Here is a 21,066-nt window from a genome sequence, read left to right as displayed (position 1 = left end):
CCAGGTGATTTGTCTTTAAATTCTTCCATAATGCAGAATTCAAAGAAAGTTAAGGTTTTCCATAGCAAAATGGTGTGAGAATGTAGGACTGACTGGCTTACACCTGGGACCATTTACCACCATCAAGAAACTCCAATCCAGGGGCAGGAAGGAAGCAAAACTATATGGCAAGAGAGAACAAGGACAGTTATTTTATGGGTGAAGAGTCATTTTGACCAAATGTACCAATTCATTGGTGGGAAAGAGGACATTAGGGACGAGATGGGGCAAACATTCTGGTTAGATGGATTTTAGGGCTGTGCAAAATGTTGATGGACGTCTTGTTTCGAAAGCGTTTCAACACGTTTCGAGCTCGGAACACTGAAATGAAACGCAGGGCTTCAAAACAGCTTTGAAACGAAACAAGGGCACTCAAAACATTTAAAAAATTTCAAAGCCAGGCTTGCAGGGAAAAACAAACTAAGGGGGGGAGGAGAAGACTGCTCTCAGATTGACTGTGTAGTTGGCCAGTGACTGTGATCCTTCCCTGAGGTCCCTTCCAATCCCAGTGCTCTGGGGGAGGGACGGAGAAGGAGCATAAAAGCATTGTTTGAAACAAGGTGTGTCAGTCATGCTTTTGTCAGGTTACAAAAGCTGTGTCTGCCAGCAGCATCAAGAGCATCAGGAAGGCTCTCACTTCCTACTTGCTAGTCTGTTCCTAGCATGTGGGATCCAAACCTTTCCAAAATACCCCAATACCCTTTTCCTAATCCATTCCTTTCAATTTATTTCTCCCCCAAAATCCTCTTTTTGTTATTCTTTGTAATTCTCTCTCTCTCTCTCCACATAAAAGAAATCTGTGTTTTCCCTGACAATCCCTATTGACTGTGCAGGAAAGCACAACATATGTTGCAGAAGGGACTAGCATCCCTGCTGTTTTCATCCTGCTTTGCCTTCTCTCACACGTCAAGAGTTTCTCTGAACAGCTTGATGTGTGGTTTCCCAGAAACCCCTACACCTATCTCCTTGAAACTTGACAGGCTTCATGGCCTCAGAAGGGGCTACCATCCCTGCTGTTTTCATCTGAATTCGGCAAGAAACGACAAAGTTAAAGGCATTTTTGTGATTCCCCATTATAGCCTATGGGCGAAACGTGTTGAAACAGCAAAAGTTTCAGCAAAACGAAACAGAACGGAATTTCAAAATGGCAAAATGAAACACCATCCCTTCGAAATGGTGAATCTGATATGGAAATGAAATGTTACCGTTTTGCTTAGTCCAGTCTCTATCTTATTTTATGTTAGGAACAATGAATCATTAGTTTACTGAAGACTGAACGGCAAGTCTATTGAGGTCTTGAAGAGGCAAGAACACACTCAGGTCCTTTGCCAGATCAAGGTAAGTTTGAATGTAAAAAATTAACTCTTTCAATGTCTGGTTGAAACATTTCAAGTCTTCTAGACAGTTCATAAACTAATCATTTTTCCTCTCCTTCTCCAAATACCCTGGGGCTTTAGTTTATATTACTGACTAATGGTCTGAAACACTTCCATTTATTTTTTAAAGACTGAGTTACAGTAGGAGAGGACAGAAAGAAGCTGAACACCACAGTTTCTCATTCTCTGCTCTAATACAGACTGAAAATAGGTGTAAGGCAGCAAGACGGTTTTTGTGCAAGAGTTATAAGATGCAAGCTAAACATTCAGGGTTAAAAAAAGTCTTAGTTTTAGTCTTATAAGTCCTAGTTAAAAAGTTTCTTAGTTAAGGAAGTAAGGTACAGGTAACATTTCACATTAAATTTGATAAGGTAATTGGAATGCAAGAATTATTCTTTCCATCAAACCTGTGTGTCCAGGTATTAGACTTCAGAAAGATGATATGCAAATGTTACAGACAGATGTATTCGGCTGCTATATACCGGGAAATTCTGAAATGTAAGTTTACTGGAGGATAAAGCTTACTCATTTCATGTTGCAAATGCAGAAAGTGCATTTTGCAATTTTAAACCAACTCTCAGATCGGTTGCTGAAAAGATGATTTTAAAAGGTGCCCAAATGCTTTTGGGCCCCAGGCTATACTGTACTACCTCGCAGTTTCAAAGATCTCCTTTCCTCTCTGAAGAATGGAATGTTTATTGCTCAGAATGTTCTGCCACATTATCACAAATGTTTTGTGAACACTCTGCTTCTTGAAATATTAAAATGTTTTTCAGACCTACTTTCTGTTTATTCTACACCAACTATTAAGTTCTTGAGAAATCCTGTTTCAATAATCATTAAATCTTGGTCAGATATCCTGAGACACTAATATAAAGAAGCCTCCACATAAATTAATAATGAAGGAGTTCACACCATCTACTGTGCAATGGAATATTGTATCAATAAGATCTTAGAAGAATTACATGTTGTTTTGTAAGAAGTCTGATTTTGGAGATAAGTGAGATTTATAAGACAAATATTGATACATATGTTAAAAAACATTCCATTCAAGCAACAAACCAAGAGTTAATTTCATATGTTGAAATTACTTTACTTTATCCTTTATCAATTTAAAAAAGTGTTGCTCAAAAATGTAAAAGGACCTTCAAAAGTTTCCTTAAAAGAGAATGAATTGCTTTGCCTATGTAGCTGTGTTTGTTCTGTTCCACTGTAGCAGACAACACTAAATTGGGTGGAGTTGCAGATACACTGGAGGGTAGGGCCATGATCCAGAATGACCTATAGACTGGAGAAACAGTCTGCAATCAATCAGATGAGATTCAATAAAGACAGGTACAAAGCCCTGCACTTGAGACTGAATAATTGCATGCAAAAATAGAGACCAGGAACAATTGGCCAGCTTGCAGTACTGAAGAGAAGGACCTGGGGGCTACAGTAGACCATAAGCTGAATATGAGTAAAGACATGCTTTTTTTTTTTGGAAACAAAAAGCCAACAACATACTAGGTTGTATTAACAGGAGTGTCACTTGAAAAATCAAGGGAAGGCAATTCTTCTACTTTATCTAGTACTGGTAAGGCATCTTTTGGAATAATACTGTGCCCAGTTCTGAATCCCACACTTCAAGAATGATGTGGAAAGTCTGGAGAGCAACAAAAATTATTAAAAGCCTGGGGAAGAAGATTTATGCTGAAAGAGCTAGGGTTATTTAGTGTGGAGAAAAAGAATTTGAAGGAGGATCTGATGGTATCTGTACAGTCTTCAAATACCCAAAGGGCAATGTACAGAGAGGATGGAGATGAGCTTTTTTCTGTGATTACAGAGGACAGGACTAGGAGCAATAGCCTCAAACTTCAGCAGGGGAAATTTAGGTTAGAGATTAGGAGGGACTTTCTGACTGAGGGTGGTTGAACAGTGGAACACGCTACCTAGAGAAATTGTGGAACCTCCATCCTTGGCAGTTTTCAAGGACAGGTTAGAGAGACACTTTTCTGTCACGGTTTAATCAGGGACAATCCTGCCTTGATCAAGGGGCTGAAGTAGGTGACCCCATGGGGTCCCGTCCAGCCCACTTTCTTATAATCCTATGAATGTATGATAGCAAAATGCCATTGTGTGTGGGTGTGAGTGGGTGTTACTTGCAGGAAGATTTGTATCCAAATCATTTTAAAAGTACCGCTATAGTAACGATTATTGCTGGCAGGAAAGTACTGGTTTCCTTCATTTTCCATGGGTTGAGTACAGATATGGGCTCCTTTCCAAAAATCCAGAGTCCTTCAGAAGCACCCTGGCACAACCAATCAGATTAAGGCCAGAAACAGACACCACAAAATTAAGTGGATCAGCTGTGCTCAGATGTCCCAGCACAGCTGATCCACTTCACTGGAACAAGTCACCCATTTGTCCTTCAAAATCAACTGGCAGGACCCCATGTGAGATCTTCTCCACTTCCTGGAGATTTCTGTGGACATGTCTCTGCAAGTGGGGTACCCTGACTTTCCCCACTTCCAGAAACTTATTCCATGATCTCCAGGGTGAGTCTCTAGAAGGGGGCAGAGTACTGAGGGTGCATCTTTGCAAGTGGCGAAAGTCAGGCAGGTGCTCTTGAGGGGCCTGATCCCACCATAAAGAAAAGAGACATACACTGCTGTAAAGCAGCACAATTTATTAATTACCTTTCATCACGGCTTCACCAAGGCCATGACAAAAAGTATTATTTGCTGTCTATTTGCTGTTCTCCTTTGTACCGCCATAAAAATTGTCATGCTAGCACAAAGGCAACAAAAGGCAATGAAAAGCAATATCCTTTTCTACCCTAAGGAGCTTACCTGGCCTACATAGTCATCCTGGCACAAATTGAATATTTCATTTAGAAATTTTTAAAAAATTAAATAGTTATGAATCAGAGTCCACACACAGTTGCAAATATACACATGCTGATGCCCCATCCTGTACTTTATACCAGGACTGTTGTAGTCCAATTAATTTACAGGTTTATACTAGGGTGCCTGTATTAGGCAATGCTGTTTGAACCCATTTCCTTGGCTCATGACAGTTTAACCAAAAGGCAGGCAGAAACAGTCTAGGTCAATTAGAATTAAAAACAGATCCTGTCTTCCTCACTTCTCTGAATTAGGGAAGCTGGTTTGGCATTCCCAGGACCACCTGGGCTGCTGATACCCTGTGGGATTGCTCATAGGTGAGCTACTCTGTTAAGGATTTGTGCAGTCTGTCACAACCCCAGAAATGCTGCTCTCAATACTGAACAGGTAAAAAGTTCTTTCAAATAAATCACAGTTGCATATCATCATTTGGCTTCAATCTGGTAAATATAAAACACTACTGTTATACAGGCACGCTCGCCAATACACCATTAGTAGCTGTATTTAGTTTAGCACGTAATGGTATTCATGTTTATTTTTTCTCTAAATGTTTAACTAGACTTTTGGGAGTTCCCGCCTCCTTTTTTCTGACCAGTGTGGACAAAGATAATTCAGCATAAGATGGAGCAAATACACATGAGCAATTTCAGCACCTCCAGCCCAGATGCAATGTTAGAATCCAGCGGTCTTTTCTTCCTTGGTCCAATGGCTGCCAAGGCCGTGAGGTTGGCTTCTCTCTGTTGCATCTGTGCCAGCTCCAACTGTTGCATCTAGTTTAAAAAAAAAAAAAAAGTAGATATGAAGCATGGCATATGGTATAATGAGGGGCCACTTATATTCACCCAGCTTCAAACATCTGATCAGTCTTATGACCACCTATCAGTTGAGACCATCCATTCCAGCAGTCAGACCCACCATTATAGTAGGCATTTTAGGAGGCTGGCAAATGCTAGCCCCAATTACTTCAGCTGTGTTGAGAGAGAGACCATTCAAGATCAACACTATACCAGGGATTCTAAACTTAACACAGTTTAATCATTGTCTAAAATCGTGATTAAACAAAATGACCTAAAGTTTGAAATTATTTAGTACTAGCTTAAGTGACCAACAGTTAACATTAAAGGTATTTGTACATGTTTGCACTGCAGCGCCGGGCGCTTTTAAGAGCTCCTGGCACTGTGGCTCATGCAGCTGCATAAGCAGCGAAATGCGCATCAGAGCTGAGAAAATAGTCAGGTGTTTGGAAGGCGTTTTCATTCAAACCGCACCGCCACCATCTTCTGTGTGGTGACGTGCATTTTGCTGCTTATGCAACTGTATGTGACGCAGCGCAGTGTGTGCATCGGCTCACATGTGGAGCAGTCTTGATTGAGTCTACTCCGATCCACTAGATCTCTGGCGCATCACAGGATGAAGAGGTATGTGTATAAAGTTTCTCAACTTTGAACCAGTAATACTATACTCGGCAACTGCACAGGTTTTATTTCAACAAGAAAGATATTCTGAAGTGGATGATTCATTTCTTAAAGTTAATTTCTATTTCAATTATCTGAAGCTCAGTTATCTGAATCGAGGCCAGGCCCCCTTGACACTGTTACTCTGAAAATTTATCATCCAACTATTCTGGAGTCCCTTGACATTCAGATAATTGAGGTTGAATAGGATGCATGTAGCTCTTTCATCCTTTCACTTGTTTGTTTTTCAAAATATATTTGGACTCTTTTGGAATACATGCATGATTCCTCTATATACTGATTTTCAGTTGTTCATTAAAGGCAAAAATCCCTCAAGTCAAAATTTAGCAGAATGGAAGCAATTTAGTGATTAAATATGGGTGAGGCGGTAGTGCGAAATTTGTTTAGTTGAATAGGACTTTTAAACTAGAGTTTAATATATGTTAAACTTCGACCACTGCTAGCTCCAGCTGCTCGCCACCCCCTGCGACCCTGCACAGGATGATATGCCCCAGGCCCTGCACACCCTTAGGGACAGCTCTGCCTGTGGGTCCAGAAATTTGGCAGTGGGAGAGCACTGGAACTGTACCCCTACCACCAAACTTCCAGACCCATGGAGAACTCCAGGCCCTTTGTACCAGATTCCAGCATGCAGAACTGGGCGAGCTCTCCAATGGAGAGCCCCAGGGCCCGGTCTTGGTGCACAGAGGGTAGGATGGGGTAGCACCAGCCCCCTGTCCCCCTTCCAAGACCCCTCCTGCACACCAGGGTTAGGGCAATGCTGGTCCCCAACCCAATCCTAGCTTGCAGGCCAAAAGGTTCAGCACCATTGGTATAGATTAACATTTCCAGGAGTGCTTATGAGAATCAACTTCCTAAAACCCTCAAGGGGTGTTGGTTGTAGCTGTGTTGGTCTAAGGACACAGGCAGCCAAGGTTCTTTGGGTAAATCAGATATCTTCTATTAGATCAACTCAAATAGTTGGAAAAATTGTTTCTACCTGAAAGCTCGCAAAGAAGAATTTTTCCGACTATTTGAGTTGATCTAATAAAATATATCCAATTTACCCAAAGAACCTTGTCTTCCTAAAATGCTTTAACCCTCTTGAATAAAAATTACCAGCAATGTTTGAAACTGGTATAAGTTATCTGCAGTTGCCTTAATACAAAGCTGTTTTTTATTAGGTCTTAATATTAATGTGTCCAAATAAAAAAAGTAAAAAACCCATTTAAGTAAACTTGAAAAAAACATAGGCAGTTAGGAGCCTTACTTGAAAAACTCAAATAAAAATGAAAAAAAGAACAAGTGCAACTGGATTCATAAAGGAGCAGTAAAATACCAGAGTCAGCAGTTAGATTTCCAAGTTCAAGTTTCCTAGATCCAAAATGTTTGAAAAATATCCAACCTTGTTGGCATAAAGCTGAATTTTTTACTAAATTGTACAACTCTAAATTATATAGGCATTCATACTGGCACATTTTCCGATAGCTTTGCTCACTTGCATGCCACAGTGCACTTGCCAGCAGACTATCATCCACAAGGCAGTTATATTGCATAGTATGCATGTGGCATCTTTACCCGAGCAGATGCAAGTCAACAGAGTAGAAGGATAAAGTTTCAGAGAGAATCTCAGAATGAAATGGTAGACAGAGTAGCAATACTAGAGCATCACAGGAGAAGGGTGAGTACAAATAAACAGCCTACACAGTTGCTCTCAACATCAGGTCATTAAGTCAAAGGCTTAAGTTTTCAAAAATGGGTATGAAAAGTCAGGGAGGCAAAAGTGATGCTGATCCTATGCAGGCATCATGTGAATGCACATTTGTACAACTCACAGAAACAGTGGGTGGGGAATTTCCTAAAAAAAACAACAAACACAGCAGGTGGCACTACTATTCCTTATCTACTTGTGGGAGGAAGACAGCTTTGGTGGAAGGTGTGGAAAGACTAATTTCTTTACAATAGGGTCCTGGCAAGGTGAAAACTCGGAAGTACACGTGCAATCTTAAGAAGTATAGTTAGTGGCTGGTAGAGGAGCTTTTGGCATGACCAGGCACCCCCAGGAAGTGGACCAAGGGCCACATCACTCCATGATATGGTGAAAAGCTGGTGGCCCAGTTGAACTTTTCTGACCAGTACTCCCTCTTACCCATTTCAAATCTGTAAGATGACACTCTACCAGGCACCATCCTTTTCCCCTGGCAATGAGTTACTTTAGGGTTGAGAATGTTTTTTAGATTATCAATCTTGATGCAATTTATAAATTAGGAGATGGTAGTGAACGTGGAGTGAATGTGGCAATCACTGAAGCTGGCAAGATCCCTCTCTTTCCCTGACCCATTTCATCTACCAATACAGACCTCCTGCCATCCCCCCCAAAAACGATTAAAAAAAATAAAAAAAAAAATCACATCTCAAAATAGCAGCAAAGGGGAACAACCTTCAGACAAAGAGCAAGTGAGAACATGTTCAGGAACATTCCCCCATCCCCATCACATTCTTTTTTTAAACACACTAGAGAATTACACAGATTTCTAAAAACCTATATAAAGATCAAATTGCTAGGAAAACGTCTCAGAAGTTGTAAAATAGTCTTTGTTGCTGCTGGCCTTTTTAATAATAAAAATACAGTTTTAAAGTCTGGTCTTGCAGCAGTCAGGAATTTTGAGGGTGACACAATAACCATTTTAGCTAATCTGACCTGGAGCACAAATCAAGAAGTAAGGTACATTTTTTAGCCCTTCCTTATAGTGAAATGGCATTTGCAGCATAGCTGTAATCACACAAAATGAAAGGTTTTAAATTTGACCTCTCTGTTCTCCACCCAATTCCTTTACCAAGAAAAATATTTCCTTTTCAGCTCATAGAAACTGTACTTCTCTTACAAAGTTTAATTTCATGAAAATACACAAAGCTTATGTCCAAGAATATATGGACTACATTTTTTGTGGCATTTTAATATCCAAAGAGCAAAGTTTAAATTGTATGAGAAGACCAGCAAGATTTCAGCTATGAGATACCAAACTAATGAAAAAAAACACTCTGGTTTTTTAAGCAAGCCAAACATTCCTGAGATTTAAGTGTCTTTAGTCATGATGTGGAGCAGAGACTTTGCTTCCCCAAGATGCAAGAGGTGCCATACCAGGTCAAACCAATGATCTTTCTGGCCCAGTATCCCATTCTCCAACAGTGGTACCAGCAAACGCTTTAGAGAGAACATATGAAGACAGAGTATCTGGAATGAACTATCCTATCATAACTTTCCTCGAACCAGCCATCATTGGTTTAAAGATGTCAGAAGATTTCCCCAATTGTTCAGTTTAACATCTATTAATGGATTTATTATCCATGAATTTGTGGAGGGCCCTTTCTGACCCTGGCTATAATAGCTAGCTCTACAACCTCCTATGATAATGAGTTCCAGATATTAGCTACATGCCAAGTTAAAAAAAGTACTTTCTTTTGTTAGTTTTAAACCATCCCCATCTAATTTCAATGGGTACTCCCTAGTTCTAGTATTTTGGGACTTGGTGAATAAGTTTCCTATTCCCTTTGTCTACTCCAGGATTTAACAGACCTCCATCATATCCACCCTCAGCCCCCTCCTTTCTAAACTGAAGAGTCCTAGTGTTTTTAATCTCCTCCTATGCCAGCTGCTCCATATCCTTGATCATTCTGGCTGCCCTTCTCCATACCTTTTCTAATTCTACTATATCCTTTGTGTGATGTGGAGGCAGGAATCACAAAACATTCAAGGTATGAGTGCACCATGTATTTGTATAGTGGCATGATGTTATTTTCCCTTTTGTTTTCTATTTCCTTCTTAAATGATACCCAAAATTTTATAGGCTTTTGGTGGCTGCTGTGCATTGAGCTGATGTTTTGGAGAACTATATACAATAGCTAAAAAGGTCTCTTTCATGAGCTAGTTCAGAACCCATCATTGTGCATGCACAATTGAGGTTATTACCTTGTACTCATCAACACTGAGGTGGTCTCCAGGCAGTATCAGATCTGTTAACCACACTATTACTAGGTATCTGCCCAAAGCATCAATGCCTTTTGCCTATTCATTAGAAAACCATTTTTGGTAGCTTTGTAAATACAAAAATAAGGTACTATGTTGCTAGTCTTGCTAGCCAGAAAGCATGATGCTCAGTTTACAGGGGCAGATACCGTCTTTGATCATGGTCAATGTTGGCTTGAAAACAGTATTTGAAAGCCTGTTTTTTGGGAATTGGCTTATAGATATAGATACATGCATTGTAAGGGATCAAGATGGGCAGCTAAAGAGCTTGGGAGACATGCACACAGCTTCTCATGGCCCTGAAAACAGACGGGCTGTCTAGCACAAGGCCAACAGATGGACACAGCCTGAGAATTGGGGAGGGCATACCATAACAAGAGATCACAGCCTTCAAGGCATACAGGCTGTCTAACACAACAAGGACACATAGCCTGGGAACCAAGGAAGTATGCCCCATACTGTCTCATAACATGAGATAAGTGACACCAGCTACAAGGTCCCAGAGCAGAGTGGGGGTAAGTCCTGGTTTTGCGGGAACAGACCAAATTAGCAGAAGGCTCAGAAGGCTACGTGGATGTGTGACCACAAAGAGACAGCCAACCAGAGATAGCCACAGATGAAAAGCCATTAGGAGTCTTCAAGGGTGAAGGAGAATACAAAAGCAGACTTGAGATTAAACAAAAAGGGTCCCTCCCTGTTCCTTCTCGTCCTTCCTTTTCTTCCTCCCTGTCTTGCTCTTTGAGATGGGTCCCTGCCCCTGTTCCCTGGGAAGGGTCCCTAAGGCCACCATGAACAGAGGGCCTACCAGCAGCCTGTGTTATGCACACCACTGGAGGGGGGCTGTGGGCCTCGGCATCCCATCTCCAGACTGCTGACACTTAAGAGAGCCTGAAGGTAGAGCCTGCATCCTGACCAGATGTACTTTGACTCTGATGACAGCCCTAGGAATGGCAGAGACAGAATTGTTTGATAGTTTGTATTGTTATTGGTCTGTTATCACTCTGTATCAAACTCACTTATTATCAATTGGCAGGTGTTGTGGGTGGTTTGAGGGTTGCGCTCACCCAGAACAAAAGTATAGGGGCTGGGACCAAACCCAGGGCCAACAGTCGAGATTACCAGCCAGAGTCACACCCAACAATGCAGCAAAGTGGATCTTAACTTCTAGACTGATCCTATTAAAACAGAAACCTCAGAAGTTGTAGACTGTATTTAGTTATTCTTATAAAAGCGTTTGAGATTAACAGTCACCTTTGATATACTTCATAAATCACACAAATAAGAATGTTGGTATTTCATGCTGTGTGAAATAGGATAGATTTTCATGGCTAAAACAGTTCTTAGTGGTCTGAAAAAAGAAGGAAAAGGAAGTCTATTTTTAAAAGGCTGTACTTTGAACTAATTCACCCTAATTGGCTTGTCACGTGCCTGTGAACAAGTTAATGGTACTAAACTAGGCCATGTTGCTTCATCAAGGTATAGTTTGTTCATCAGATTCTTTTAACAGGTAAACACTTGGGTCTTATAGACAAGTAGCACATAAGCACTGGGTGTGAAGTTACCCCCTGAAGGAAGAGAAATAATGTGCACAAAGGCAAAAACAATTGGACTGGTCAAGAACCAGGTTTTCTGCGCTATCCAAGATTTAGATTTACAGACGAGGAAAGTCCACAGTGAACAAAATCAGATACCAAAGCAACAACACAGGTTTGGATTACAGGAGAACAAATGTAGCACCTTGTTTATCAAGGGCAGACAACTGGCATCCAAGCCAATTCGTGCCAAGTACACAGTTCTACCCAGGTATAGACCGTGACAAAATCTCTGCAGAAACTAAAGCAAGTCCCACAATAAACATCTCTACATACAGAACAAGACCCAGACAAGGACCAGTTTGGGCTGAGTTCTGAAGGATTTAGAAAAAGCGTCTGGTAAGGCACAAGTATGGAACTTAGGGTTTAATGTCAAGTAAAGAAAAGGAGCATTTCAGCATACTGTACCTTAGAACCTAAGAAGAGACAGCTCAAAGTAACAGAGGAACTGGCAGAAGAGAAAAAAAATGGGAAGGGCTGAAGATAATGCATGCCCAAGGGATTTTCATGCTACACAGCAACAGATATTTTGGGAGCAATAAAAGTGTTAATGTGGATGAAGACTGTGTAGAGATGGCCTAGGGGAAAAAAGGAGGTGGGGGGAGGGGAAAGGTGTACGAAAAGGAGAAAATAAGGCGAAGTACTGTCATAGCTCAGACAAAGAGGTTAAAAAAATATATTAATATGCACAAAAAAATGGGGAATTACCACCAAGATGACAAATGTAACGTGCTGGGCTGCACTGTGTCTATGTTGTCATCACTGGCGCCTCCAGGCTGCCCCGGGGGGGCGGGGGCCAGAGGTGGCAGCACAGACCGAGCCAATGCAGGGCAGCCCTGCGCGACCTTCAGGAGGAACGGCTGGCAGCAAGGACAAGGGGCTGCAAGGCAGCAGACATGCCAACCTGCTTACAACAATCATTCAGGTGTTTCCACTAAAAAGGTGTTCATTCCTTTCTAAAGCCTTTTCCATGGTTATCTCTCTCTGCATCTTATAATAAAAGTTTAATTGTGTTAGATTTAATCTGTCTGGTTTTTTTTACTAGATGCTGAAGTTGTTTTCACTTCTGGTTTTTTTTCTTTGTCTGCATGCTCTTTCTACCTTTCTTAACCTAAGTTAATTAAAATTGTAAGTGCAAGTCGTCCCTCTCTCCTTCACTCAAACTTCAGAAATCTTCTACTTTTCCTTGTGCTCCGTTTCTTGGCTTTCTGTGCAAAAATACCTACCTTTCTACTTTCCTTTTCACCATACATATCACAAAGCTAAAATTGTGTGTTTTAAAAACTTAATTTCACTTTGTCTTAGCATCTTATCCTGGTTCTCAGCAAACCCAATGAGCACTGGTGCCCTCAAATTCCATTTATTCAGCATGCAATTTTCTCCCCTGTAGGGCAAGGGCTAAGCAATAAAAAAAAGAAAAGCAACAAAAGAGCCCAACACTACCACTACAGATGTTTAATGCAGGTCAGATGAAATTGTAAGGTTGTAGGACTCCTCTTCCTTTCTTACAACAATTCTCTCCCTTCTTCCTTTACCTCCCTTTAGCTGGTTTTAATTAGCCAAGAATGGAGTTTCCACTGTTTTTTTCCCCCTTGCAAGTTAAATTTAAATACAAGGTAGCAATTAGCCTTTGAAAGTTTGGCATACATCTCTTTCATATACAGCTTAATATTTCCAGTTATTTAAAAATATAGTATTTCACAGGCCCAGCTTCAGTGGCCAAGCAATCTAAATAAACTTCAGAAAAGCTGCCCTACCAGGGCAGAACATGATGTTGCCACCTATCAAAAGAAACCTCATCCTGGACAAGAAACAGAAAAAGTGAGCCCACAGAGGGATTTTCTTTCCACTAACAGTTAGTTTCTGGATTGACTAGCTGTATTGCAGGGATGGACAACTATTTTGGCTGCAGGGCCACTTAACAACTCTTGATGAGCTGTTGAGGGCCATGCACAAAATCTATTAGAAGGTATAAATTTAACAAACTTTACATAAAAACTAATCATATACTAAGAATCAAACATTTACTATAACATATCTTAATTTTATTTAAAAAAAAAAAATTTTTGTCTCGAGTTATTTTTTGGAGTAGTGTATATAGTGGCAATTGTATAATAGCTCAAAATAAAATCTTACTCTTGTATGTTGGGGGGGAAGCACATGTGTTTGTACAGGGAGGGGTGTACATGTATATATGTGGGGGGGCTACCTGCGTGCTACGTCCTGGCAGCTGGCTGGGGATGAGGGGGAAGGAGCAGGGCAGGGGGAATGTGCAGGAGCTGGAGCTCCATCCCTGCATGCTGGAGCCACCCAGCTGCAGCTTCCCCCCCCACCCCCATCTGGCTGGGTATGTGGTGCCTGGCGCACATCCTTGCAGCTGCTGTTGTTCCTGTGCTGCCTGGAGTGATGCAGCAGGGGCAGGAGGAGGAGCTGCTGGAAGCTCCTGGGCAACAGTGGCAGTAGACACATTAAGCAACTGTATGCACTGCCTGGGGCCAGGGGCAGGGGTAGGCGGAAGCATAGCGCAGGCCACCCCAGGCTGGATAGAAGTGTTGGGCGCCCGCCCACAGGCCGGACCCAATTAGTCCGTGGGCTGGATCTGGCTCACAGGCTGTATTTTGCCCACCAATGCCCTATTGTATATGGCTTTAGATCGCCTACAGAAGGCATATCTAATTCTTTGTTGAATCCTATTAAAGCATTTGGCCTCTTATCTTGGGTTTATTTTTTGTAAGTATTTTGTTGTATCAATTTTACAACAGTTGCCTTTCAATTCCATTCATGATTTATTGTTTGAAATATGTACCTTTGTCATCTTATTCATATTGCATACTACTTTCACATCACCATAGTCTTTCGGTCTCTTTCACACAGAAGCTTCTCTATACACCTATCATGGTATCTAGCACCCATATCTGGACATCCTCTATTTGCATTCTTTGTTCTTACAGAGTGACCAGACTGATAACAGCATTCCAGCCGAGGCCATTATTATGAAAATAAAATAATAATATTTAAATCCTTTTTTGTCAGTTGTTGTGCATTTACCTGACACTTGCACTTTACTCTCTGAAATGATGCCAGGATCTCTCTCCTGAGAGATCAGCTGATGCAAAACCCAGCAATGGGCAACAACAGCAGCTCTTCCAACCTGAATGATTTCCATCTAATGTTACACTGCCTATTCACTTGTTCTTGTTAACTCGAAAATGTGTTTTCTAGACTTACCTAAGCCCATTTGTAAGTTGCCACCTTGCTGTTCACCTCCTTTTTCAAACCATCTTTCAAACCATCCATCAATACACTAAATGTTGGCCCTTGAGGTTCACCATCAACTTTTTGCCATGTTGAAAAAAACCCATCATTTATTCCTACTGTTTTCTGACTCTTAGCAAGTTTCTAATTTAAGGCAATACTTTTCCTCTCAGCTTGAGGCTACTTAGTTTCTTTTATAGCCTTGCATGGGGGACTTTGACAAAGATTTCTGAGAGCACAAAAACTCCAAAGGATCACCCTTCATACTTTTAAAATAGATGCAACATTTCCTACTCTCCTTCGGGCAGCTGTAATTCAGAAGGTTTTGCATACTGTCAGTTTCTCTGTCACGTTGTTCTTCAATTCCTTCAGGACAGTAGAGTGAATGGCATGAAGTTTGCGTAACTTATTTGTTTCAGCTGCCCCTTGGTATCATCCACAATTGTCTTTGTCTTCAGAGAATCTCTCAAATATCATCCAAGGTTCTTGATCTGCAATCTTCTATAAAAATAAAGATTTTCTTCCCAACCGCATGAGACTATGGGCACCATTGGTTTTTTGGTATAACAGAGGGCATGGGCAGACAGTTTATATTGTTTTTAAGTTATACTGGGCCACTACAGTTTAACAGACAACAATTTACTATTTTAAAAGTGGGGGAAAAAGGGAAAAAAGTGGCACGATGCACCATTATAAGAAAGGTCCCCAGCTACCTCTGAAGGTTCACACCTAGGTAATCACACAGAGACCGTCACAATGTCTAGCTGCCTACTCTACAGAGTTTGTGCTACATGAATAGTGGCAGGGGATAGAAGCCATAGCCATTTGTGAGCAACAGAACTTACGGTTGGGTCAAAGTTTGGTCAATTATCTGGTCAAATAATCAGTCAAAAATTGCATAAAACCTGCCATTAGGTTCAAATAATACACAGAAAAGCTACTAATATTCCATTAAGAAAAACAATTGAAAACACATATAGCTTTTTGTAAGATTGCTATAATCTTTCACCAGTCAAAAAATATGCAGTCAACTGATACTATATGAATGGTCAACTGACTGGCTTGCCAGCCCTACAAGAACTCTTAGTGGGGAAAAAGCAGTGCCAGAAAATGACAAGATTAAAGAATTGGGGAGCACCTCCAGAGAAGGAAGAAAACAAGGAGCATAGAAGACCAATAGTCAAGCAACTAGAAAACTACTTCTGAGGGTAAAAGACAAGGTAATGCGGAAGAGAACAAAAGAAAAAAAGGGATTGAATAAAAACCATGAAGGGCAAGAAACGGAATAAGACAGGTCTCCCATATACAGGAGTTACTCATTTTACTAGCAACCTCTGAATTACTTTCCTACTATGAAGCATTGTTGTGGATGGCATTGAGGCCTTTGGTTAACACAAACAAGGGTGGGACAGGTGGTCAGGGCAAATCAGAGAAGCCGGAAGACGTTAAGATGTTCTACATACTTTAAAACCGTAGAGAGCCCTTTAAAGGAAAGTAAGATGTTCCAAGACAGCATACCATACTCTTGCAGAGTACTGAAGATGAGATAGGGAAGAAACAGATTTTTAGATGCAGGCTCGTACTGCACACTCTGCTACTGGAGAAGTCTACAGGTGTGCTATAATTTGCAATTTACATGTAGTGTTTGGTCATGCAATACTATATTTTTGCGCTTCCAATGTTCTAGTTGCTTTTGAATGGTATGTTCAAGTTCATTAGAGAGCTGTCAGCACCATAATGGCTTGAAAGTATGGCACTTGGGAAAGGAAAAATACCTGCAAACTGTACTAAAATGTTAGACTCGAGTCTAGAATAGAGTGGGTGTGGCAAAAAATTCCTATAAAATGTTAAGGTTCAGAGTACAGGCATCCCATATTCACAACAGATCATGCCCCCATAAGCAAGATGCAACAGATTCAATAAAATTAATACCACGTACAATTTCCCTGGGCTTAGGAATGCTATTACACAAAAGGTTAACATAAAAGGTTAGTAAGTATAGTAGAAAAAACAAAATTCTTGCATGGATGAAGGAGTGGCTGGAGGCACACCCAGCAGCTGTCTGGAAAGGAATGCACATTTTCTGCAGGTGATAAAATGTGCTGATACAGGTTTGGGACTAGGAAGAGAAATAAAAGGGTTATATGTATTGTACCTAGATAGGCTAAAGCACAGGAAAATAAGTGGGCATTAGCATAATCAAATTTGAGATAGCGAGGCAAGCAAGAAAAAGATCACCCAAGAACAAAAACAAGAGAGACAATGATCACTTTTAATCTTTAACACACACTCACACTCAGTTCCCAAGATTTTAGATACAATTATACCCTGATGAAGTGTGCTGCATTCGCAAGCTCATCTGATTTCATCCCAAGTACATAGATGGTCCAATTAAAAAGGGGGGGGAAATCACTCAAATTCTTGCCTCACATAATTTCCAGACTATCGTGGCTACAACCTAACTCTTACACTACCGATATACTTAAAGCATTTTTAAGATTATGTTGGATGTGAACTCTTGGGCAACAGCTGAGCCTGAATGTGCTTACCATCATGAAAAGTGCTAAAAACAACCTCAACTTTAAAGATTTCCTGGATCCTTAATCTAACTACTGGTAAATTTGCTGGCCTACAGGTAGATATACAACCAGCAGCCCAGAGAGCAAGAGAGAAAGTCTAAAGGAGGGAAGCAACTAATTGAAAGAAGAAAAGATTTGATGGTGGTTAAAGAGAGTGCAGCATGGCCCATATGATGCATAGGGGAAAAAAACCAGCACATTAAACAGAAAAGCAATATGAAGTTTACATCATATAAGCACAGATCAGTTATGGTACAACAAAACATTGCCAAAATAAGCTGAAAAACCAAAATTGCTCATTAAAACTGACCGTTTTCAGTGACTACTGAATATTCTCTGAAGGGGTCTCAGATTAGGCACCACAAACTGACCCACTGAGTTGGTCAAATGTCAAATTCTGACCGTGTGACTTTTTGACTCTACAGAGCTTTGTTCCATCTCCATTTCCAAGGCTAAAAATCCATAGTTTCACATCAAACAATTAGGACAGCGTTTCCCACATTTATGAAAGCTGAACACCCCCTTCAGAACATGAAACTAACCATACAAACCTTCGAGTTGTGGTTTCAGGCTCTCTCCCAGCAGTGTCAACTTGCTTTTCAAGGTTTTGTTACCACAACAACTGGGATTAAAATTAAACTGTAGAAGACAATGATCCTGTCTACGTTCTCTCTCTTTGTCCTTTGCACCAGGTATTTTGGGAAACACTCAAGAGATGCTAAAGGCTTCCAGTAACTGTTTTGCTTGCACATCTGCCTCAACAGATAGAAAAAGTCAACATGCTTTAATACAGAGAACTGGGAATCGCCCCCAGTCGAAAACAGCTGAAAGACCAGTCCTTGTTAAGAAGCCATTGGAAAGACAGGCCATATCACTAGCCACTGGTGGGCCCACACCTCTCAACACTTAGGTGTTTAGGGCAGGATCTGACCTGCAGAAAGGCAAGCCTGGGGAGAACCGAGAGCCTTTTCAAGTTTTCACCCTAGTTAACTTAATTTACAGCTGAATTACCAAGACATTTCACTCTCAAAAAATATCAGTGGATTTTACTTTGTTCTTATTCTACTTGTATTTACATAACTTTGCAAACTCAAGCAAGCAGCACACATCTCTCTGAGGTGTCAGTTAAAAAAAAGGGGGGGGAATATAAAAACTGATCAGCTGGCATGTGGATTCATTTCAACTCTCAGCCTGAAAATGAAATCTATTAAAAGGAAATGTTAGGAAAAACACTATGTTGTGTTAACAAGCTGTACCTGGAATCGTGTGTGAAGTTCTAGTTACCTCGTTTTCAAAATGAGCGCTGAAATGACAGAGCAGCAGGCAACCAGAATCACATACTGATGCAAAGATCTCTATTATTCAAAGAGGGAAGGTAAACTTATGCCTGGCTTCTTTTGATGATGAGATAATTAAAAGGACCATTCTGTGAGATGTATACGTTTGACAGTCATATAGTACAAATGCTACAAAAACTGTTTGAACTAATGCCAACTACAGGTATAAAAAAAAGAGACAAATTCAGATTTATATGCATCTGGCTCTTCAGGTAGACTCTTCTTTCCCTGTGTTGCCCTCTTGCTGGTTTACCAGTAAGCCATTTTGGAAAGAGTACCAAAAGTAAAACATCCAGGATTAAGAGTGCCATCCAGTAGGTAAAAAAAGAAAAACAAAACCAAAACACTTCTTCCCATTCTAACAATACTACTGTAGCTTAGGATTTTCAGGCACAAAATGTGTTAGGTAGAGATCGAGACATGGAGCAATACTAGTCAATGTCTTATACCTAGGAGGTATATCTGGTTTGCAATGCTGCATGAAAAAAATGTCTTCCTAAAAACAAATGGGAGTTTATACAAGTGCACTTGGAGTACGGGAAGGGCACTTTAATTAGAGAGACTCCAAGAGCTGCTCCAATTAAAGCACCCAGAGCATCTCATGCATCAGCATCCCCGTGCTTAAAAATAATGGCGGGAGCGCTTTATCTAAAGCGCAAACGAACTTTAGGTAAAGCGCCCCTGCCACCATTTTTAAGCATGGGGATGCTGATGCATGAGATGCTGGAGGCTGCTGGAATGTAGTAATTAGTCCAACAGACTCGACTAATCAAGGCTGCTCTGATGCAGTGTAATTAAAGTACATCAGAGCAGACTCACTGCTCGTGTATAGCTGCCCAGTAGTATTGGGCTGATGGGAGCCATCTATAAAAGAAAAATGATTCAAATAAGGGTGCAATTACAGATTCACTGTTGATCCCAGTGGTTCAGGAAAGTGTCTGGATAATATTCCCATTTGCAAGTTTAATTCTGACAATATTCATAGCATAAAATGAAAAACCCCACAGACAGGCAAATTTCTCCTTTTCCTAGCCTTATTTCATGAATCTTTCTTTCTACTTTGGTAGAAATCCACAGCATTGATTTTAAGACTATTTTACTGGATTTCCATTTGTTTTGCCTCAGCTCCTACATTAATCTAAACAATAAGGGCCTTTAAAGCATTCATAAATAACCTGCTGCTGCTGCTGGCACCTAGGAGCCAAGCGCAGCAATGTTAAGCAACAACAAATTTCATAGTTCAAGAGGCACAGTTAAGGAAAAAGGTTGCTCAGGAAAAAAAAAAAAATCACCACTCTCATTTAGTAAAAAGATCCTTAAAAATTGCATGAAATCAGTCAAGTAACTATAGAAACCAATTTCTTCAGCTCGGTATCACACGTCTCACACCTCAATTGTCTTTATTATCGTCTGCTGTCAGATCCTTAATCAGAAATGTGAACAGGCTTGATGATTTATTCAGCAGGGAAAAGAATCTGTAGGTCAAGTGAAAAATTTCACACACACACACACACACACATCTTCAACCTTAGGTACTTTCATTTCATTCTGTTCCCAGTAGCTCTGGGGGCAACTCCAGTGAGATCCAATATTAAGGCTCAATTAAAATAAGCTCCAATTAGTGGAGCTTTTTTCTCTCAGGCTAGAAAAGTCAGGAAATGGATATTGGGAAATGTAAAAAGTCAGCTACTGAGAGAAGGCTGCAGACATAAATGAACTTATTTGTTGATTTCTACAGTTGCTATGCAGAGGCCTCTGGGAGTAAAAGCTTAACCAGTCTAAGCTATAAACTAAAACCCCTGCAGCTAAACATGAACTGTGTGAAACAAGGGCTCCATTCCAGAACAGAAAACTGCTGGGCCCAGAAAATTAAAAGCCAGAGGCGTTTTCCATTTAAAACTAAATCCCAGTACCGCCTCCCAGCCAAAGAATTATAAGCAGTATCAGATTTACAAAACGAACAATTACCCTGAAAAAATGTAGCCTATTGTACAGTCCCAGATGCTAAATCTCAAAGTTTCTTTTTTTTCTAATCCCACATTATATTCCTACCAAGTGCACTGCTGTCATTTACAAAGAACCGTTTCTAGACAGGCCTAAATGATGAAAATAAAATGTTAAAAAGAGAGCTCCTAATTCACTGACCTCATTTGAAGTACTGCCCTTGCCTGCAGCAGTTCCTGTCCTTCCCCAAGGCCTCCACAAATGGTATGCAACAGCAAAATAAACCCTGACCTAATTGCCAGGAGAGGACTGCCAACCTTCCCTTGAAACACAAAGGCAAGCATGGTAACTTGAAAGTCCTACCTCTTTAGCTTTCTGCTTTAATCGCAGCTGCTCTGGATCTTCTTTATTGGAGCGACTCTATCAAGAGAGAGAGGGTGAAAAATGTTTAATAGAAATTACGAGCATCTAAACACCACAGCATCTATTAATATTTAATAAATGAAAATTCTCTCTTGTGATTGAAATTCTTAGCTCCAGGAGTGAACGCCTAAACCTAAAATGGCTCCCCCCTCCCC

At 40.6% G+C, this 21,066-nt stretch overlaps 1 protein-coding gene across 1 annotated transcript in view; it reads right to left on the bottom strand.

Annotated features, from left to right (window-relative positions):
• TAF4B (TATA-box binding protein associated factor 4b) overlaps positions 1–21,066 on the bottom strand; it is a gene marked incomplete at its 5' end in the record, with an annotated part of 118,258 nt that overhangs the window by 11,969 nt on the left and 85,223 nt on the right. The window contains 2 exons of the mRNA XM_019541568.1: positions 4,954–5,070; positions 20,852–20,908. Of these exons, the coding sequence (XP_019397113.1) occupies positions 4,954–5,070; positions 20,852–20,908 (174 nt within the window). The remainder of the gene's footprint in view (positions 1–4,953; positions 5,071–20,851; positions 20,909–21,066) is intronic.

This window comes from Crocodylus porosus, unplaced genomic scaffold (assembly GCF_001723895.1).
Source record: "Crocodylus porosus isolate Cpor-Errol unplaced genomic scaffold, CroPor_comp1, whole genome shotgun sequence".
In the NCBI taxonomy this organism is placed as follows: Eukaryota; Metazoa; Chordata; order Crocodylia; family Crocodylidae; genus Crocodylus; species Crocodylus porosus.
The sequence above is the reverse complement of the archived record's forward strand: the minus strand, read 5'-3'. Positions and strand labels throughout refer to the sequence as shown.